We start from the raw sequence: 19835 nt of genomic DNA, 5'->3' as shown, positions 1-19835 counted from the left end.
GCCTTTTTTTTTCTGTCTGTGTGTGGTGTTTATGGGCTCCATACCATCATATAAGTCTAGTTGTAAGGATTCACTTGCAGACAGAATTAATTTATCTTTCCCCTTCCCCTCCTCCCCCGCCCCCCGTAGTCATGTTTAAAATCTGATTTCTAGCTTTTATAATTGGTTCTAGTTGTTATTTTTATGTATTTAATAAAAGCATTTGGGAGGGAACTTGAGTCCTCTAGTTTAAAGTCCTGCTAAAAGCAGGGAGAATTCAGACAAGGTTCCTTAGGGCTCTGTTCAGATAGGTCTTGAAAAGCTTAAAGGATGGAGACCCCAAAGACCCTCTGGGTAGCCTGTTCCAGTGCCTGAGTGCCTTTGTGGTGAAGGATTCCTTATGTCAGCTTGGAACCTCCTCTGTTTTAGAATCGTAGAATCATTTACGTTAGAAAGGACCTTTAAGATCATCAAGTCCAACCACTGCCCTAACACTGCCAAGTCCACCAAAGGATTGATGATGTTTTTTTGTGCTCCTGCCATGCACCTCAGTGGCTCCCATCTTTGTGGTAACCTCCGAGGTATCAAAGAGCTGCTGTTCAATCCCTCTGAAGCCTTTCCTTCTCCAACCTAAACAAGTACAGTTCCCTCAGTATCTTGTAGGGCAAGTGCTCCAGTCCTCTGACTGTCTTGGTGGCCCTCCAGTTTATTAGTGGTGTTCTTGTAATGGGGGGCCCAAAACTGGCTGCTGACCGGATTATAAAGAGTGATGAGTAAATAACCAGTCCCCTTAATATGTGGTTTTGTTCTTTTAGTACAAACAGGGATGTTGTTAGCCTTCATCATTGTTGATTCATGTTTAGTTGCTGAAACCTCCCAGGTCACTGATGGTTGCCTTTAAAGCTAAGTAGTCTGTCTGGCATGTGTATCTCAGGTACTGCTTTCGTTACATGTATGTTCTGATTTAGCCTAATGTTTTTGTTGTTTCAGCCCTGCAAAGTTTTCTTTGCCTGCTGGACTGGTTCGTCTAGTTAGTAAGCAGATCAACTGGCACCTAGTACTTGCAAGGTAACCATCTTACATGCTTTTCCACTTTTGGCAGAAGTGAATGTATTAATGCTTCCTTTCCTCCCCCTGCCGTCCCCATTGGTAATAATGCTGAGTTAATATTGTGCTAAAGTCATGTTGTTATTCTTGGTCAAGAGAAATACTGGAGGCTTTCATGGGGAGCCTTGGGAAAGAAAGCTCAGTCTGCTGCCTAAGGGCTTCCACGCTGCTTCCCTTAATTTAATGCATCGCTCAGTAAGGTCTGAACATCCTTCTGGCTTTTGAGGCAAAGTGTCTTGCAGTGCAGTTGTTCTCAAAGTCAAGTCCTGAATTTGATCAGTTAAAGACCTATAACTTGGCAGGATATATAATATAAATTGCTTATTTTAAAATTTGTGGAAAGTGAATGCATTCCCTCAAGACTTGTCTGCTATTAGAAGTGTTGCCCCAAGGCTAGACCCAGCTGTTCTGCAGTCATTTTAGCAGCATTGGTGAGATCACTGGCTTTTAAAAATAAGCAAAATATGTACAGAAAAATGGTTCAATAACATGAAGGTAGTATGGAATGTTTTAGTTTATTATGTATTATCGCTGAATATGATCAGTGGTTCTGCAAGAGCTCTGTACTGTTGAGAGAGATGGCGATTCTTTGAGGGAAGTGATGATCCCTTCTGATGCACAACAGGCTAGTTGCAATGTTGTATTTTAGGTACAAAGAGAGGAGACCTGCTCCTAAGGAGATGACGTAACTTGCTGAAATATGATAGTTGTTTATTACAGATAAAGCAATGCGTAGTTTTAGATATTGCCGTTATAAAATTATGCATAAGCAACTTCTGATTCTGACCTCACCCGCGGCAAGATTTTTAGACATGGTTTCTGTTTTCTTAGTGCTACTAGAAAAAAGTGACAGATAATTTCAGTGACGTGAAGGGAATCTTATTATAGCACTGTGGGGTTTTTTGGTATAAAAAATCAAAACAAATGGGGAAATATCAATTATGAAAAGGGAATTTTATATCTAACCTTGCAGAAAAGCACATACATCTCTAATGCATATTCTGTAAGGACTGGACTTTAAATGAACTTTCACACCTGTATTTTTCTCTTTCAGCAACGGTAAATTGTTGGCGGTTGTTCAAGACCAATGTGTAGAAATCAGGTAACTTCATGTTATCTATTACTTCATGACCACAGTTATGGAGGTCTGAGAAAGTGTTTCTAGTCATTCACTAACTGTACTTCTAAAGATTTTTTTTTTAATATTATATATTGTGAAAGTAATCTATGGAATTATATTTTAACTTAGAAAGCGGAAGCCTTCTATTTCTTCTTAGTTCTTCACCATTCCCCATTTGAATGCCCCCCAATTTATATACGTCATAGGTAAATTTATTTAAGTATCTATCTGTATCTCTCTCTTTCTTTCTTCAAGATGTGAAAGAAAAACAATTAAGATGCTTCAAAATACTAAATCCAAATAATGGTCTTTCTAACCTTTGCCCTTCTGTTCCCCCTAGAAATTCTTTCTTAATAAATGGGACAAGGAGCTAGTGTTCTGCTTCTCTGTAGAGTAGCTGGCATGTATAATACTTCACCTTATTTTACAAGTAATGTGGATTGCCGTAAAGACTGATGCTTTCCTTTTTTCTTCCGCTCTCTAACAACAAGCTCTCCTTTGCCAGTTCAAGAACACATTTAGCTGTAGAACGGATCTTGATTGAATGTGTTTACTTGCTTCACAAAAATCCATTTGCTAGAAGGTCAGACCTTCTATTTATATGTAAAAGAAGCAAGTGTATGAAAATTTTTCAATCAGAAGTGGTGTGAACACCATAAATGTCAGCTTATAGACTATAAAATAAATCTTGTGTTTCAACTGTATTAATGTAACTATATTCTTGCATTGTTTCTAAAATTGTAACCTAGAGAATACTGACTAAGTTTTTTTTTCTAAAGTTACATGCTGAAGTTCTGAAATGCTGCTATCCTAATTTGAACCGCATTACTACTAAATGAGGGATATTAGTATTCTAAAATACTATTGTTAGTTACTGTAGTTGCCTAAGGGTGAAGGCTACTATGTGCCTTTTTGAACAAGTAGTTAAATACATGCAGGCCTTTGAATATACTTAGAGTATTTTTATAGTGTTCCGTTTATTCTGGAAAATTAAATATTGTGCTCTTCTAATTAAAACCATATGAGTCTTTTTCTGCAGGTCTGCAAAAGATGACTTTGGATCCATAGTTGGAAAATGTCAAGGTATACGATATGGCAACATCTATATCATTACTTAGTGTCATCATTGTTTATTATTCATGCATTGCTAAGTGGTGGTGTTGGTTTACTTTAAAGATAATGTTTTAACTTCGTAAAAGCATTTGGAAGAATCTCTTAATAGTTTTGCTTTGTGAATAGCTCCGTTACCCTCCCTCCCCCTTCTTCTTTTCGTGGTGATTAACATATTAAACCTGAATCTGAAATTAAATGATAGTTAAAATTAATGGGTTTAGGAGATGTAACAGATGTTGGAGGTGGTGAGGTTTTTTGGGGGGATGAAATTTAGCAAGTCGAAATACCAGATTCTGCACCTAGGATGCAGTAACGCTGGGCACAAGTATAAACTGGGAGAGGAGTGGCTGGAGATGAGCCCTGCAGAAAGGGATCTGGGGCTGCTGGTCGACAGCAGGCTCAATAGGAGCCAGCAGTGAGCCCTGGCAGCCAAGAGGGCATCCCGTGTCCTGGGGTGCATCGAACACAGCATAACCAGCCGGACAAGAGAGGGGATCACCCGGCTGCATTCAGCGTTGGTGTGGCCTCACCTTGAGCACTGTGTGCAGTTCTGAGCCCCACAATGCCCTTAATAACATGCGTTAACTCGTTCAGCCCTGAATTGGTCAGGCAGCTGGACAAGATGATTGTTGTAGGTCCCTTCCAACTGAAATAGTCCTATTTATTATATTCCATTTTTTTCTCCTCTGAGATAAGCTTGTAATGGTGGTAGGCACCCTGCATTTTTTAATGCAGTTGATTTTTTATTTTGTTTAACAATTATATTTATATTTTAGTTTTTAATAACTTTTTTCCCTTTTCATAGTGCCAAAGGATCCTAACCCTCAGTGGAGGCGAGTGGCATGGAGTCATGATTGTACGTTACTGGCTTATGCTGAAAGTACTGGAACAGTAAGAGTGTTTGACCTAATGGGTAGTGAGCTTCTGGTCATTTCACCGGTAAGTGCTCTCTTAGATTAAAGACAAATATCGTAGAATTTGTTGTAAGGATAAAAGGTAACTCCCACTCTTTGGCCTTTTTTTTAAATGATGTCTTACCTTGATATAAAGGCTTACAATATGAATGCCATGCAGAAATGTACCATGAATTGTTTATCGTGACGGGTGTATTATAGTTAAGTGATGTGTAGCACTTGCAAAGCATATCCTTTGTGGTGTTGTATCTAGTCAGAATCTTCATCTTTCTTTTCATTTTCTTAAAATTGTGGTAGATCTGCAGGTACATCAGATTGTGACAGTGTAGAATCCTCTACTTAGTATGTATGCAAATAATTAGTTTGTAGTAGTAGATGACAAATGTGCAGTTTGTATGCGGAGTCACTTACAAATCAAGAGATATTGCTGATTGAGCAGTAAGAGTAAATTTTTTTAGGGGTATGAGAATAGATAATTGCTGTTGGCTTGCCATGCACAACATATTTTATATTGTATATTCAAATGTTAAATTAAACTAGTTTGGGGAAGTATGTTTCCTTGGTTTATTGTCTTTGCAGACCTTATAGTAATAAGATTTCTTTAAAAATAAAGATAAGTATATATTTGTTCTTTCAGTAATCGGGACGCTTTCTCTCTCTCTCTGTGTTTTTGTTGTTTTCTTCTTTTTTTTTTTTTTTTTAAAAAAAAAACAAACAAAAACAACATCCCTTTTCTCTCTCAATGCCTGTCTGCATTTTTGGGTAAAGACAGCAAGTTTTCCAGGAGATCTGAGTTATGCTATTGCTGGATTGATCTTTCTAGAATACAAAGCAAGTGCCCAATGGTCAGCCGAACTGCTTGTTGTCAATTATCGTGGAGAACTGAGAAGTTATCTTGTAAGGTAAGCATAAATTTTGACTTCCTTCGAGAAGGCACTGTGAACTTCAAAAGAATTCTTTCCACTTTTTAAAGAAAATAAATCTGAAATAATATATGTACTTTTTTCCTCCCCATACTTAGTGTTGGAACAAATCAAAGCTTTCAAGAAAGTCACAGTTTCAGCTTTAACAGCCATTATGCCCATGGAATAACTACTGTCATTTATCATCCTGGTCACAGGTAAGTGTTCCGTTTGCTACCTGCCAGTAATATGGAAATGATGAACAAAAGTGGCAAAACAAACACTGACGTGTGTTGCATAGGGAAGGGGAGAAAAAATGTATTTTAACATTGGTATTTAGTGAATCAGTAATAAGTAGTAGTACATCATTGGACCTATGAAAGAAGCCCTAGGTGGTGATGGAATGGTGAAGGTTGTGTCCTTTACTATTTGAGTACCTTGCATAATCGGCATTTTTTTTAGAATGTCAGGAATAGTTTCAAAAGGCATCTCTGAATTTGCTGGGAGTAAGGGCTGATGTATAGTTTGTTTTTTTTTTTTTTTTTTTTTTTTTTCTGTCTGGATTTGATTGCTGGACTCACTGGCCAGCCCACTTTCCCTAGTGTTCTGACTGGAACTGCCAGGCTTTGATATTTGAAGTTGTCTTGCGATTCGTTTTCTTTATTAGTAATATGTAGGATGTAGGTACCAGACTTGAAAGATGGACTAATTGACTGACTGCTCTTGAACCAGATGTAGTTGGAATAAGTCCTGGTTAGCCAATTACTTATGTTAAAAATGTGTCTGCCTTTTTAATATCTACTTGCTAAGATAACCAGGATAAACTTAGTGACTTATTTTTCTATTTCTTTTCAATTGTAGGAACTAAACTTCCTTCTAGATATTTTTCTGCTCTTAGATCTACTAGGATTTGTCAGAACAATAAGTGATATCGCTGTATTGTTTTAAATGGCAATTAGGCGTGGCTATGGTATACCACAAGAAACTCACTATTTCAAAACTTGTTCTCATTCTTCAATGTTAAGTGAGCTGTCCTATCTATCTTAGGTAAAAAAAAAAGTTATTAATAAGACGTAATGTTCTTTTAGCTTATTACTTTGAGAGATTAATTTTGAGTATGATTTCTTTATACTACCAAGTTCATATCTAGTAATTCCACATAATTAATACTCAGTATACTAAATCTAGAGTTTTGAGGTAGTAGGTGTGTGTTATGAAGCTTTGGTAGCACTATCTGACCAGGCAGCAGAACCTACTCATTCTTTCCTTTGGTCAGACCAGGGTTAGTGGCTCTTGACACGTGTTTCCAAAGTTATCTTTTCTGCTCCTAATATTAGGAAGCAGGTTGATTATAACAGTGAGTGTTGCAAAGAATATTGGTTAACATTCAACGTATGGTCAAATAATTATTCTGACAATTATAATAGATGGATGCGCTTGCTTTTCATTTTTGGTTAATTTCTGAGCAAATGATGTCAGAACTATTAAACTCTTATAATGGATGAACCCATTAACAAGGAAATATGTAGAAAATTGGTTGACAACCATGCCAATTCAATAGCATGGACATTGCTTTGTGTGTGCTAATGTCAACTTATTGTCATAGAGGTTTAAAAGAGAGGGGGAGGGAGGGGGAAAATTTCAAGTTTTGTTTTCCTTCTTTCCTCCCACCTCCAAGAGAAGTAATAGCTTTGATTTTCCTACTAATCTTATATGATCATAGATTAATGTTTTTAAAACTTAATATTAGTGTGACATAAAAGGGCATGAGACAATGCTTGTGCTTTGTGCTTAGAACAGTTTATTCATAATATTAGTAATTAAAGTTGTTTTTTTATGGAAGCTTAGGGCTGGCATATTTTTTTTGTTGTCTGTACTCCGTATTTTCTAGGGAGAGAAATGCCCTATATGTGGTTATATCTGCTGTGAAGTAATAAGTTTGTGTAATGTGTGTGGTGTACACATTCAGGAATTACTTGTTTTTATCACGAAATATTAGGACTCATTCCATGAAAATAAAAATAGTCAGGTGGAGTCCCTTGTGATCATAGTGTCTCCTGCTCTGTGCAGTCAGTTGACTTGCCTAGTAAAGTTGAAAAATTGATACTTGAAAGAATGCACAATTGGATGGAAAGAACCAATGTTTTGCCCTTTGTGTAGGCAAGTCTTCTCTGTTTTGAATTTATTCTGTGGTAGAAAGCTTCTAAATTTGACATTGGAGAACTCTTAAACTCTTGAGCAGAGTCTCTTGCTGAAATTGTCTTGTTATTCAAAACAGCCCAGAAGGAGTTGAAGGGAGGCAGTTTTTTTAAAATTGTGTGTTAAAGAAAATTGTAGATACATATGAACGCTTCATAGTTTTCCATATTGTGAACTTTGATCACTTAACATAAGTTCAACTTTATCACTTTGTGCTTTCTTGCATTTCATTTAGTTTCAGATGGTGAAGTTATAAAGTTACACTGGTCTATCTCCACTGCTTGTAAGCCTTGACTCACTGCACTCTGCATTGCTATGTATTTGCACATTCCATATTACAGTGCAGTTAAATCGTGCTTAAGAACTTAATATGTGGTTTGTTTTCTTTTCCAACTACATGTATGATAATTGCAAAGAGAATATTTCAGTAGGGAATATATCTGAATCTGTAGGGAAACTTGAAACAATAGCTTTGGGAAAAAGTCTAATAATGAGTTTCAGTGCTGTTGAAAAGTGTTACGTACCTTAATTTAAATGCCTAACGGTGGTGTTCTCATGTGATTCAGCTTTCATCTATGATAGAATTTATGGTGCACTTTAGTTGATAAAACTTAGATGTCTGCTTCAATGTGAGCTCTCTGTAAACTGTAATGGTAAAGGCTCAACACCTTGCTTATTTTGAGTATCTTACTCTAGAGCTTAATGTCTGTCTTCAGGGTTATTTGCCATTGCTACAGAAAATGTTTGATGTTAGAGCCTAAAATATGTGTTGGCTTTAGGAGATGAAGGGTTTTGGATTCAGTTGGAATTTGATTGTTATACCAAAATTGATGAGTGAAGAATTGTGTAGAAGTCTCAAACTTTTCTTGGATGCCTCAATTGCAGTTGCTGTCCTTGAGACTGGTATTATACTAGTAGTCTTCAGCCCAACATTGTAGAAACTTCTGAAATAGTGTACAGTTGAGGTACTGCAAGGGCAGCCACTTTTTTGAGACTGAAAGAACCTCTGGAGATCATCTAATCCATTCCCCTGGGTTCCTGACCCTTGCTAATCAGGATTCAGCTGGAACAAAAGCTCAAAGCATGCTTTGATCAGGAACAGCTGGCAGACCTTGTTAAAAGTTTCTGAAGCCTGCTAGCCAGCTCTTCCTGGTAATGGCAGGTATGGTGAAGTTCCTCAAAGACTTCACAGGTGTCCTCTGATGATCACAGAAGTATGTAGAGTATTAAGAGGATCTAGAAATGGAGCACAGAAACTGCTGCACGCTAGCTGTACTCTGCATAGAAAACATATGAAACAGTAAAAATTATTTTAATTATTTTAACACTTTAAGTACTAAAGGATGTTGCATTGATCTTGATATCCCTAACAGCATGATAGACAAAACTTTCCCTTCTAGGGAGTTACTATAGTCTCATATATTAACTTAACGTTGCTTTGTGACCTATCCAGAGTGGCATAAAACTGCAGCTGATAATGGTGTGGTTTAAGAACCCAAGTATTTGGCCAGGAAAAATAGTTATTCACATTACTGGGACAGAGGAAGTTACTGGCTTGGTATCTTCTTCAGGCTGAGACTAACTTAAAAAATAAAATAAAATAGTAAACAGGAAAAAACTGTCTCTGGTTGCTGTTCCCAGTCTACCTGTCAACTCTTTATTTTGGAGTCATCTCCTGCCTAGTCCTGAAAAAATAATTGGTAAACAAGTCCAGATCTTTGTCGAGGCTCTCAGGAGGACCTTTCATTTTCTTTTGATGCCAGTTGTGTTATTCATCTTAATAGTTTCTGTCCCTGCTGTTGCATTTTGGTCTCTGAAAAGCTTTTTAAAATTTTAAGTACGTGCTGCCATGATGAATTTCTCTTGCAGTCCTGGGAGACGGCTTTTTGTCTTGAGGTTGTGTATTTTGTGTGTGTCTAAACTGATATGACATCGTCATTCCAGCTGTCATTGAGTTTCATTTATCCTAAAAGATGCTTCAGAACTATAAATACGTTGCACTGCATGTGACAGTTTTCCCAAAATTTCTTTGAAAAGATTTATCTTGATGGAGTTTTTGAGAGCTAGTTCAGGCAGTTTTGGAGCTACTGCTGTCACTGTTATTGACAATTCTTCTCTTGGTCTTTGTGCTACTATTTGTCTCTTAGTCACTTCTGGCACATTGCGGTCAACTGTAATTGAGTTTTAGTCACTGCTGCTGTTGAAATTTTTAATTCAGTGGCATGTTGCAATGGAAGTTGGAGCTTATGGAAGAAACTAGGTGCCTATGGATGGACAAGACTATAGATAAATTAATCTTCCAGAGGACTGTGCCTGCAGTCTTTTGACTGTTAGGAATTCACAGCTGTGTTGTAGCAATTTCATGAAGTTCTTGTTTACCTATTTTCAAATTTATTTTTTCTTAAACTTTTGTCATGCAAGGCTGTGAAAGACACACGTGAAACTTGCTTTCTGTGCTAAAAAAAAGTTAAGAAATTGATTACTTTATGCATAATGATCTATGTAACATTGATCTTGCCAACATCTTTCAGAATTTGAAGATGTGATTTCATGATGCTAGACTGTGTACTCAGATGTTCGAGTACCCAAACATATTTATTCTTGGCTAACTAAAACAGACTGCATCATGTACAACAGGGTAGATGAAGTATTCTGCCCTAAAACCTAGAAGGTTGCTGGGAAAGAATCTTCATGTGGTATGCTGTGTCTCTGAAAGTTTTTTTGGTTTTGTGTGGAATTTTTTTTTTGGTGTGGGTTTTTTGTTTGTTTTGATAGAGGTATGTGCTGCAAGATATTTGAAAACTTATTAGTTCCTTGTTTTTTTTGCTGAAGTTCCTCAGAAGAACTCCATAGCATGTCTAAAAGATGACTTTTGTACGAGTTGGGGGCGGTTCTTATGTTCTTTGATCAGTGGCAGTGTGTCAAGCTTCTCTGACAGAATGATTGTAGACAGAGGAAAGTTGCAGAAGGGAAATGTCAGGGAGAAGGAAAATAAAAAATATACAGAAAGGAAACAAACAAATGCATTATTAACTATATGACACTTAATTTTTGAAATTTGTCTTCTAAAGTACAATCTTCCCTCAGTAATCAGCAGAAAATTTGGTACTAAAATGCTTTGTGTAGTTCTGAAAACTGTGGTGTTTGTTGGTGGCTGTACCTCATGTTCTTCTCTGCAAGCCTATCTCAGTTACAGTAACTTTCTTCATGAAAGAATAACAAGACTGTTCAAGTAGTTATTAATATTTGCTGCTGTCCCAAAGCTGAATGAAATTAAACTTGCTGTGTTGTCCTGCTTGTTGCTTCTGACTTCCTCAGTTGCTTGAGTATGGAATTGCTTAAATATTCTGGTTTTCAATGTCTCCCTTTCCTTTATTGTTATTTTAAACCAACCCCTGTAGTGTTTTGAGGGTCCTGGCACCAGAGACATCTTCAGATTGAGCTGATGCTTAGTATGACTTGCAGAACAAAGTACTCTTTCTTACTGTTATTTTGGGTTGAAGTGATGTTTTGGTAAGTTCCTCAGAGTTCCTTTCCAAATATTTACCTAAGAATTGTCCCACCAGTTGGCCAGGATGAGCAACCAGTATCAAAACCAAACAGTTGTTGTTGATTGGAAACTGTTGAAATGTAAAGCATCTTGGGTTCATTTGAGATATAAAGTTTGTTGCATAAAAGGCTTAATGCAGTTCTATATTACTAGCCTCTTCAGAAAAGAGGTATGCACTGTAGGAGTTCTTTGGTATTGTGACACTGGGATTTCTGTGCTCACCAAGTCATGGTCGTATTCTTTGCTTAACAAGTAGTAGTCATGGTGAAGTTTCTTCTGCGACCTCCCTTGCTGCTGTGTCTGTGTTGGAGTTCTCTCACTCATTGTCTAATACCATGCTTTGCTAATTGTTGGCATCTTCATAACCCAATTGCTTTGCCTAAGTATCTTTGGGAAAGCTATGATAGGGTAATTTTATGTCTGCTTTTTTCCTATGTTATTGCTACAGAAAATGTATGCTAATTACTCGAAATACGTTTGCTTCCACGTGCTCTTCGGGTTACTGGTTTTAAGGAGTCTGAAATATGATCTGCGCTACTCGTGGTTGATTTCCATGACTGACAGGAATCCGTTTGTTCCTTAAATGATAATGTGGTTTCTTCTCGGTATACTACAGCAAGAAACCACCACATCATGAATGCTCAATTAGAAACTTTACATATTCTAAAGTTAAACAGCTCCTCCTTAAGGGAGAAGTAATTGCTCTTGGCTGTGCTATGCTTTACTTTCTGATCAGTTACCCATTTTCCTATTAATTATGGTGGTAGACTGAGAGCCCCCTGTTGCTGCTGTTGTGGGAAAATGGTAAAAGTGATTTCTGTTTTTCTGTCTCAGGCAACTCTTTACACCACAAAATAACTACACCTCTTAAGAACTGTAACAAACTGTAAGCATCTGTGGTAGAGGTCATCTTGCTGTACGTTTGTGAGTAGCACGAGACCTGGGAATGTTAAATAAGTTTTAGTGACCTCCTAAAGTGAATAAAATGTGGAAGGAAAATACTTTTATTTTTCCTCTCTCTCCTCCCCACCCCCCCCTTTTTTTTTTTTTCTTTTAGTTGACTCTTGCAGGGAATGTTTTGAAATACACTCAAATCCCAGCTGAGAGCTATATGAACATCAGCCACTAGGTGGTAGAGTATTTCAAGAGTAATGCAGACTTTGATAAGGAGTGTTCTGTGGCTTTTCTAATCTGTCTTTTTTGCAGATATTTTTCGATGGGTTGTTCACTAAAATAAGGCTTCTAAACAAATTTAGGCATCTGTTCTCAAAGTTTTCATCAATGTAATCATCAGTTAAATATAAAATGGCTTGTTTATGAGGTGAAAGGGCTTCAAGGGAAGCCCTTGATGCATTTTAGTGGTAATCAGCAATAATGGTAAGAGTTCCCTCAAATTTTAAGAATATCATCTACTGTGTGTGACAAAATTATTGCATGCACACTTATAATTGGTAGAGTGGCTTTAGAAAACAAAATTGAAAAACCTTGACGCGTTCTGTTCCTTGGTAAAAGACAAGTAGCTTTTATACCACATCTGAATAAATGGAAACTTAATGCTTAAGCAGAATGACCAAAACTTTTCATAAGCTTAGGCTGTAATTGTTATCATTCTTTGAGGGTAGGGGAGAAACTCAAATTGTAGACAGACATATTTTCTTTTAAATATTGTGAATTTTGCCTTGTTTGGAAAGCTAGAGATGCAAATGGATAGGGATAAATGCCAAAAATAGCAAGTAATATTTAAGTCTTGTTGTCTGTGAACACCCTGGAGTTTAAAACTTATTGTGGCTGTTCGGTATCTTAATATACTTAGTCTTTTTGTTACTGCAAGCAAACTGCTATAGTTGTGACTTAAAACAATTAAAATCATTTACAGTATATAAAATCACAATATGCTTTTATGTATTTCAGACTTCTGCTTGTGGGAGGCTGTGAAACAGATGAAGATGGAGTATCTAAAGCAACTGGTTGTGGGATATCTGCTTGGAGAGTTCTGTCAGGCTCTCCCCATTACAAACAGGTTACTAGTTACGAAGATGACATTAGAACAGTAAGTGTGTTTCCTCATTTTATTGGATGAATAGTGTCAGCGGCAGAATTATCTAACTGGAAGTTCAATACGAATCTCTTTTTGAAAGAAGAATTTAATGTGATGTTTAGCCATTTTGTAATCTGTGATGTGAACTTCTCATAAGCTATCTCTTCCTCCCCCAGCATCTATTTTTACTTTTTCTGTAGTATGATTTGAACTTTTAAGTTCTTGATTATCACTTGTTTTAAAAAAAAAAAACAATCAAAATAAGAAGAAACAACAACAAAAAATATAGGGTGGTAATATACAAACTCCTTAGTTGTGTGCTGTGGTATGTTTCCTATCTTTATTGTAAAAATTCCAGTTATTTTTGGTTTTTTATTACTTCATAACAAAAGACAGCACACTGGAAAAAAATGTTTCAATTTAAATTTGCCTCATGATTTCTTTTGCTTTTATTGGAAGTATGTCTGATTTGTTAACAACTACCATGTGAACATTCTGAAATCAATTTACAGTATATTAGGATAAATTAAAGTATTTACTCTTATATAGGTATTGCTTAGTATTAAAAGAGCTGTTAATTTTTGTTTTAATGGATAGTGCTTTTCTGTGGCATGATGCATACCTAATGAAATGAGCAAAGTTACACAAACTGTGTTTTATTATCCTTGCATTATTTTAAAATAGGCAGTCTTATGGAAGTTTAAAGAATCCTGCAGAGTTGCGTTAGTACTTCAGATATGACTTAGTTTTAGGTGCATAAAACAATATATGAGATTGTTTTTCATTGTATGATATGTTTCTGTTCTTACAGGCACAGAGAAGAGGATTATTAAGGATTATGAATTTAAGGCTTTACAGCAGGCGGGGAACAGAACAGGTATTAAGGTCTAGGTCTACCTCAGAAATGTTTTTTACTAACATAATTGTCCATTAATGACTGCCTGAGAGACTGGTTGAAAGTAGTTTTTAATTTATGCATCTTAAGAATTAACATTTGTATAGGACCTATAAAAAAATAATAAGCTTTTAGTGTTAAATGGAGTAGCTTGCAATTTATTTGGTTTGATTAAAAATCCAATTAGTTCATCTGCCGAAGCTTGAACCTTGGGTTTTCAGCATCCTGACAGGAACAAGTCTAGAGATGTAGAGTTCAATATTAAATGTAAACTCTTATTCAAAAAGGAAGCACGTAAGTAGCTTCAAATGTTTATTATGGGTCAAACTTCTACTACCAGGATGCATGTGAAACTAATGAATCTGCTGATCAGAACCAACTTGTTCTTAACAAACCCTGGGTGTGGGTCTTCTATTCTTCTCTCCCCTGAATGAGTGAGTGTTAAATCTGAGCATCATGCTGAGGTGTAGGTGCGTGCTTTCTGTATTTCTAAGGCTTTGTACTGCTCTACATGCCTTAGGAGCAACCCATGCAGTACTGCACCACCTTCTTCTATCGCTTGTCTACTAGTTATGTGTAGCCTTTGTTTGATTCTTTTTTTTATCCCCCTTTCCCTCCTTGTAAAAAAACTTGTTTCCCTTCTTTTGCTTTACAAGGAAAGAACAGTGAAAAAAATCTTTCTGCCACCCTCACTGCATCCTCCTGAGAGGGAAAAATGGCTGATCTGAAGCAATATGGACTTTGGAAATGCCTCAATAGATTTTTTTTTTTTTTTTTTTTTGGGGGGGGGGGATGAGGATGTGTAGGTGACTGGTTAAAGAAGAAACTGCATGCTTGATTGGAAGGGGGGGGGAATCTTTCTGAATCTCTTTCAAGGGTGGAATGGGGAGAGATTTTATTTCCTTCACTGAAAATATAAAAGAGAAGGCTGAAGTAAACCCCCTTACTGGAAGGCTAGCGCTGAGTGTAGCTGTACTGAACTTCAACTGCACTGCAGTTGCCAGTACTAAATTTACAAAGAAAAGGAGAGATTGTTATTCACCCTTGAATGTTTTAATCCAATTTCAGAGATTATGGTTTAAATATATGAGGTATATCTTACATTCTTAGTGGGAAACTGGCAATAGTGTTAAGGGATGACAGGCACAGCAGCTAGGGGCCTTGTACATTAGAACTAGCTATTTGGGATTTGAATCTTAGTGTTGTGAACTTAAATGATACTTGTAAAATGTGAAGTGCCAACCTGCTGAGGTTTTCAGTATCTTGTTCTGCAGTTCCCTGAAGCTGACAAGCTGTTTACTGAGGCAGCGTTGCCTGCTTTTCCAAAGGACTGATTAATGTCTATAGATAACAATGGTCAGGTGCTAAATTTGAATGTGTTAATGGCCATCCAACATCTAAATTTAACGGCAAGAGAATTATTACTGACTACTGAGAAAATGTTTAATTCTTTAAGATCTGTGATGTATATACTCCTGATCATTTATCTGAATGGGTTAAATATTTTAGCTATATGTTTTGAAGTCCTGTCACAGTCTTTTGTTCTTTGCCCTCTGTGTCTGCAAATTGATTGTAAAGAGACAATTGCCATCAGTAGGCATGTACTTTTCCTTGGCAAACTACAGTAGAGGTTGCAGCACTCTAGCTGCTTAAGAATATAATCAGAATACTTATGAAATTTTTCTAATATAAATAATTCTTAATTGCTTTGGGGAAAAAAACTAATAATGCTCTCCTTTTCAGTTAAAAACACGCTTTAAGCTGGGATTTAAGCAGTGCTCTCAATAGCTGCAAACCACTGTACAACAATGAGCAGATTCCTTTGCCATCGTCGTTTCTGCGGCATAGCTAGAACTTAGAACCGCCTAGGAAATAAAATAAAGAACACCCCAAAGAAATAAACAAACCCTAAAAGAATATTGTTATTTTTGAATTATACCTACCATTCATGTGCTGTAGAAACGCCATTAAAACATCTTAATCATCTAGATATCTAGTAACTTTTCTGTACTTCATTTTGTTAAGGTATTTTCAAGAGGGGAGGTGCTGGCCTAAAAATTGATTATCTGCAGACTTGGAGAGTTCTAACATTACTGTAGGATGAATCTTTATCAGGAAGTTTTTAAAAACAAACTACACTAACAAAATGGTTTTTTATAAACAATATAATTTGGAGAATCTACATCCTGCTGTCTTTCAGTGAAGACTAGACTCTGCGAACCTAATGATCTTTCTAAAAACACAGAAGTTGTGTTGGGGAGGGAATGAATATAAATGGTGTTGTCAGAAATTGTTATGCATTGCCAGTGGCACTAAGTTTGACTTTAAAATTTGAGTGTATATTTAGAGGCTCTTGTCTCGTGGAAATATTGTATAGATCCAGTTGTAATTGCGTGGGAGTTTGGGAATCCTTAAGGAAATATTTTGTTAGAAGTACATTTTGCCTCTTAGGTTATCCAGAACTCAAAGAAAACTTAATCCAGGCGAATTTTTGCAGCCTTGGTGAAGTTAACTTACAGATGTTGAGTTACTTCATCTGTATGGACTTAGTCTGTTGTTTGTTATGTTGCTGCTTAGTTTATTGTTATCCAAGGGATTCTTAAATTCTGATTCAGTGTCCTGAAATGAATGTGCTCCCATCTATCTATCTCTTGTACCACACACCCCCCCCATTTTTTTAAAATTTTTTTTAATTGTAATAATGCCTACCTAAAAGTTTGCTCCCGGGGAGGAAGAGCTGTAGTAAATTGTGTTTTGGTAACAGTCTTTGGGTGAACCTGAGAGGTAGGCCAGCAGAAAAGTGAGGCTGCTGAATGTTTTCTCTGAACAGCTGATTTGAAAACAACCTGCAGTTTTTCCTCCAGGTAGCTCTGCGTTGCTGACTGCAGTGTTCTCCTAGGAATGCCACGCTTCAGATTTTATTTGCTGTATAACAATGTGATACAGAAGTTCACAGTCCTAAAGATTTCTTAGTTTTATGGTAGTGTTCTTCCTTTACATAGGCTGTTTTTACTCTTCCATGCCACAGTTGATACTTTACCTTTATTCTGTTCTTAGCTTTTTTTTAAAATTTAAAGCATGTTAAATTTTCAGGATGGAAGACTGTACAATCTTTTTTTTTTCCTAAAATATAAAAAAATACTTTGGGGCTTGGGGATTTTTTTCTGTATTCCTTGATGTGTGTGAGGTGGTTTTTTTTTTTGTTGCTTGCTTGGTTGTGTTTGGTGGTTTGTGTATGTGTTGGTGTTTTTTTGTTTGTTTGTTATTTTTAAACTCTTCTGACATAATGTCTGGCAGGATGGAGTTTTCAAGATGAATCTTTCTCCTGACGGAGCTCTTCTGGCAGCTATTCATTTCTCGGGAAAACTGACAATCTGGTCTATTCCATCTCTCAGACAACAAGGAGAATGGGACCAAACTGATCAGGTAAGAAGGATGTAGATGTCTAGAAACTTGCAGTGTATATCTTAATTATCTGGAGATGTGCTTTTCTAGGAGATGGGAGTAGTTCAGATAACTGTGCTTTAGCTACATTCTATCTTTCCAGTCAACTCCATATTTTTCAAGATCCCTATACGTACTTTCATAATAATCTTTCTATGTTTTAACCTTAAGCCTTAAACTTTAAAAGTTAAGAAAAAGAACCAGTTGTTTTGCAGTGAAGTTTTCATGAGGCTTTTTGGTGCCAAGTGGGTAACACTGGTAGAGGTAGACTGAAATGCTATTTTAAAATATAAGTGGAGGCCAACACGGGTAACTTTAAATGGTTGAAACCAAATTCTACTGGATGTCTAATGTGTTCGTCTATTCCTCCCTCAAAATTTACCCTGCCTTCTGCCAGATAATGCTCCAGAATAATTTGGTATTAGTAAGCCACACACTTTCTACAGGAATTATTTGCAAAACTAAGTAGGGGAACTTAAGTTAGGAATTGCCCAAACGCTGGCAAACTTTTACGTGACTACCGTGAATTGAAAACTGATTAGTTTTTCAAGAAAATTCCAACTAACTAATGCACTCTCTGGGTAAAGAGAACGCTTTATTTTAGTGAGGAAAATACATCTGCATTTTGAAGAATGACAAATCTGAAATTATGCATGCTCTTATGTGAAGTATTCTGAATTTACTCACATTAATTTCTTGACTAATAGATAGGGAAGGGCTTTTCACTTGAAGTACTCTGTATTATGTTCTAAACTTACAAGACATGAATCGACATCAAGTCCAAACAGGGTAACCAGTCACTAGACATATATGGCACGAATTACCACCAATATTTCCTATGCAGTATTGATCTCAGGTGGTTTTATTGTAGTGTTTCTTATTAGAAAATCATTGTAGAATGAAACATTTGCTACTTGGTAGTAAACTGAGTTTTAGGGCATATGCTGATTAATAAATCCAAGTGTGACTTTACCATTAAATATTTGTAGTTTTTGATTCTTGTCTATAATTTCTTTTGCAGGGTAAATTTTTGCACAGTGTATTGACTCCTTTAGAAATTCCAATGAAAAAAAATATTTCCTACAGTTTTTTGCTACTGTTTTTAAATGCTTCAAGTTTATGCATTCATATGAAACACAGACAGCTTTTTCACCATGCTATATTGAATTAATCTACAGTCTAAGCATTGAGCAGTAGGTACTATAAGGTCCACAGCAAAACATTTCATTGACATTAGATATAGGCACAGGCCTCTATAATGAGTAAGAGTACAAAATGAAGGAAGATGTCTGTCTTTGGGTATCATGGTGACTATGAGCTTAAATAAACGTTTTCAAGAAAAACTACAAAAAAGATAAGTCAAACTTTGACTATAGGAAAGACTTAAATCAAGAAATACTTGTAGAGATAATGGTATATTGCTATGCTGAACACCACTTGTGTGCTGTTATCTTCTTGATCTGATGGCAAGAGCAAGACTACTGACTTGGAAACATGGCTGGGGTGTTGTGTAGCTTGTTTGGGTTTTTACAGGTAAGCACTCAGATCTGATTGGGCTGTATTGACTGTGAAACTCTTCCGGGTCCTGCCGGGATGGATTAATTTTCTTCGCAGCAGCCTGTGTGGTGCTAGGTTTTGGATTTGTGAACAAAACAGTGTTGATAACTCACCAGTATTTTAGCTATTGCTCAATAGGGCTTACACAGCTTTAAGGCCGTCTGTTTCTCACTGTTGTCTCCCAGTGAGTAGTTTAGGGGTGCACAACAACCTGGGAGGGGACACAGCCGGTACAGCTGACCCCAGATGACAGAAGGGATATTCCATGCCACCTAATGTTATGATCAGCAATGGAAACAGAGCAGGGGGAGGTTCTGGGTAGGTAGCCATGGTTCGGAGACTGGGTGCACATCAGTCAGCTTGTGGGAGATGTGATGCAAAGGCAATCATTCATCTTGTTTTTCTCCCCCCCGCCCTGGGCTTTCCTTTGCTTATAAAACTGTCTTTACCTTGACCCATGACTGTTCTTGCTTTTACTTTATGCTGTCCCACTGGGGAGGCGAGTGAGCGAGCGGCTCTGTGATGCTTAGCTGCCAGCTGGTGTCAGCCCACCACAGAAATGGTTTATTTATTATTTAGGAAAGTACTTTTAAAAAACCAAAATAAAATCCCAAGAATTCTGCTCCAGTGTTGGCAGAAGTGTTGTGTGTGCTTGTACGTATGTGTATGTATACATATCTATTTTTAATGTACACTTGAGATTTTTGTGACAATACAGGTTTTTGCTCCAGCATGTATACAGTGAATTTTTGTATTTTTCCTTTGTTTTTAAAAATAATGAATGTGTATTCTGAAGCAGTTTTCAGGACTTTATCCTCTAGTGAGGGTGATATAAAGGAGTAGCCAGTATTTGACTGTTTTCAGAATGATTTTTATAGATGAAACTAGTATCCAGGTGTAATGGGTATTTTCATAGTGTGTGCATTTCCTACAATTGTCACCCTAACATATTTGTTAAATTAACTTAAAGTGGCCTCATGTTTACTTTTAATTAGTAGACCCTTTTCTGTCTACTAA

At 36.7% G+C, this 19835-nt stretch overlaps 1 protein-coding gene across 2 annotated transcripts in view; it reads left to right on the top strand.

The window, feature by feature from the left end:
- Positions 1-19835, top strand: part of NBAS (NBAS subunit of NRZ tethering complex) — a 191597-nt gene that overhangs the window by 6464 nt on the left and 165298 nt on the right. For both annotated transcript variants that reach the window (XM_054194532.1, XM_054194531.1), the window contains exons 4-12: positions 970-1047; positions 2141-2188; positions 3246-3289; positions 4125-4258; positions 5002-5135; positions 5255-5353; positions 12796-12934; positions 13734-13799; positions 17115-17243. In XM_054194532.1, coding sequence (XP_054050507.1) covers positions 970-1047; positions 2141-2188; positions 3246-3289; positions 4125-4258; positions 5002-5135; positions 5255-5353; positions 12796-12934; positions 13734-13799; positions 17115-17243 — 871 coding nt within the window. The remainder of the gene's footprint in view (positions 1-969; positions 1048-2140; positions 2189-3245; positions 3290-4124; positions 4259-5001; positions 5136-5254; positions 5354-12795; positions 12935-13733; positions 13800-17114; positions 17244-19835) is intronic.

The sequence above is a fragment of the Rissa tridactyla genome, chromosome 3 (genome assembly GCF_028500815.1).
Source record: "Rissa tridactyla isolate bRisTri1 chromosome 3, bRisTri1.patW.cur.20221130, whole genome shotgun sequence".
Taxonomy (NCBI): Eukaryota; Metazoa; Chordata; class Aves; order Charadriiformes; family Laridae; genus Rissa; species Rissa tridactyla.
Note: the sequence above shows the minus strand (reverse complement) of the source record. Positions and strands in the feature narration are given on the sequence as shown.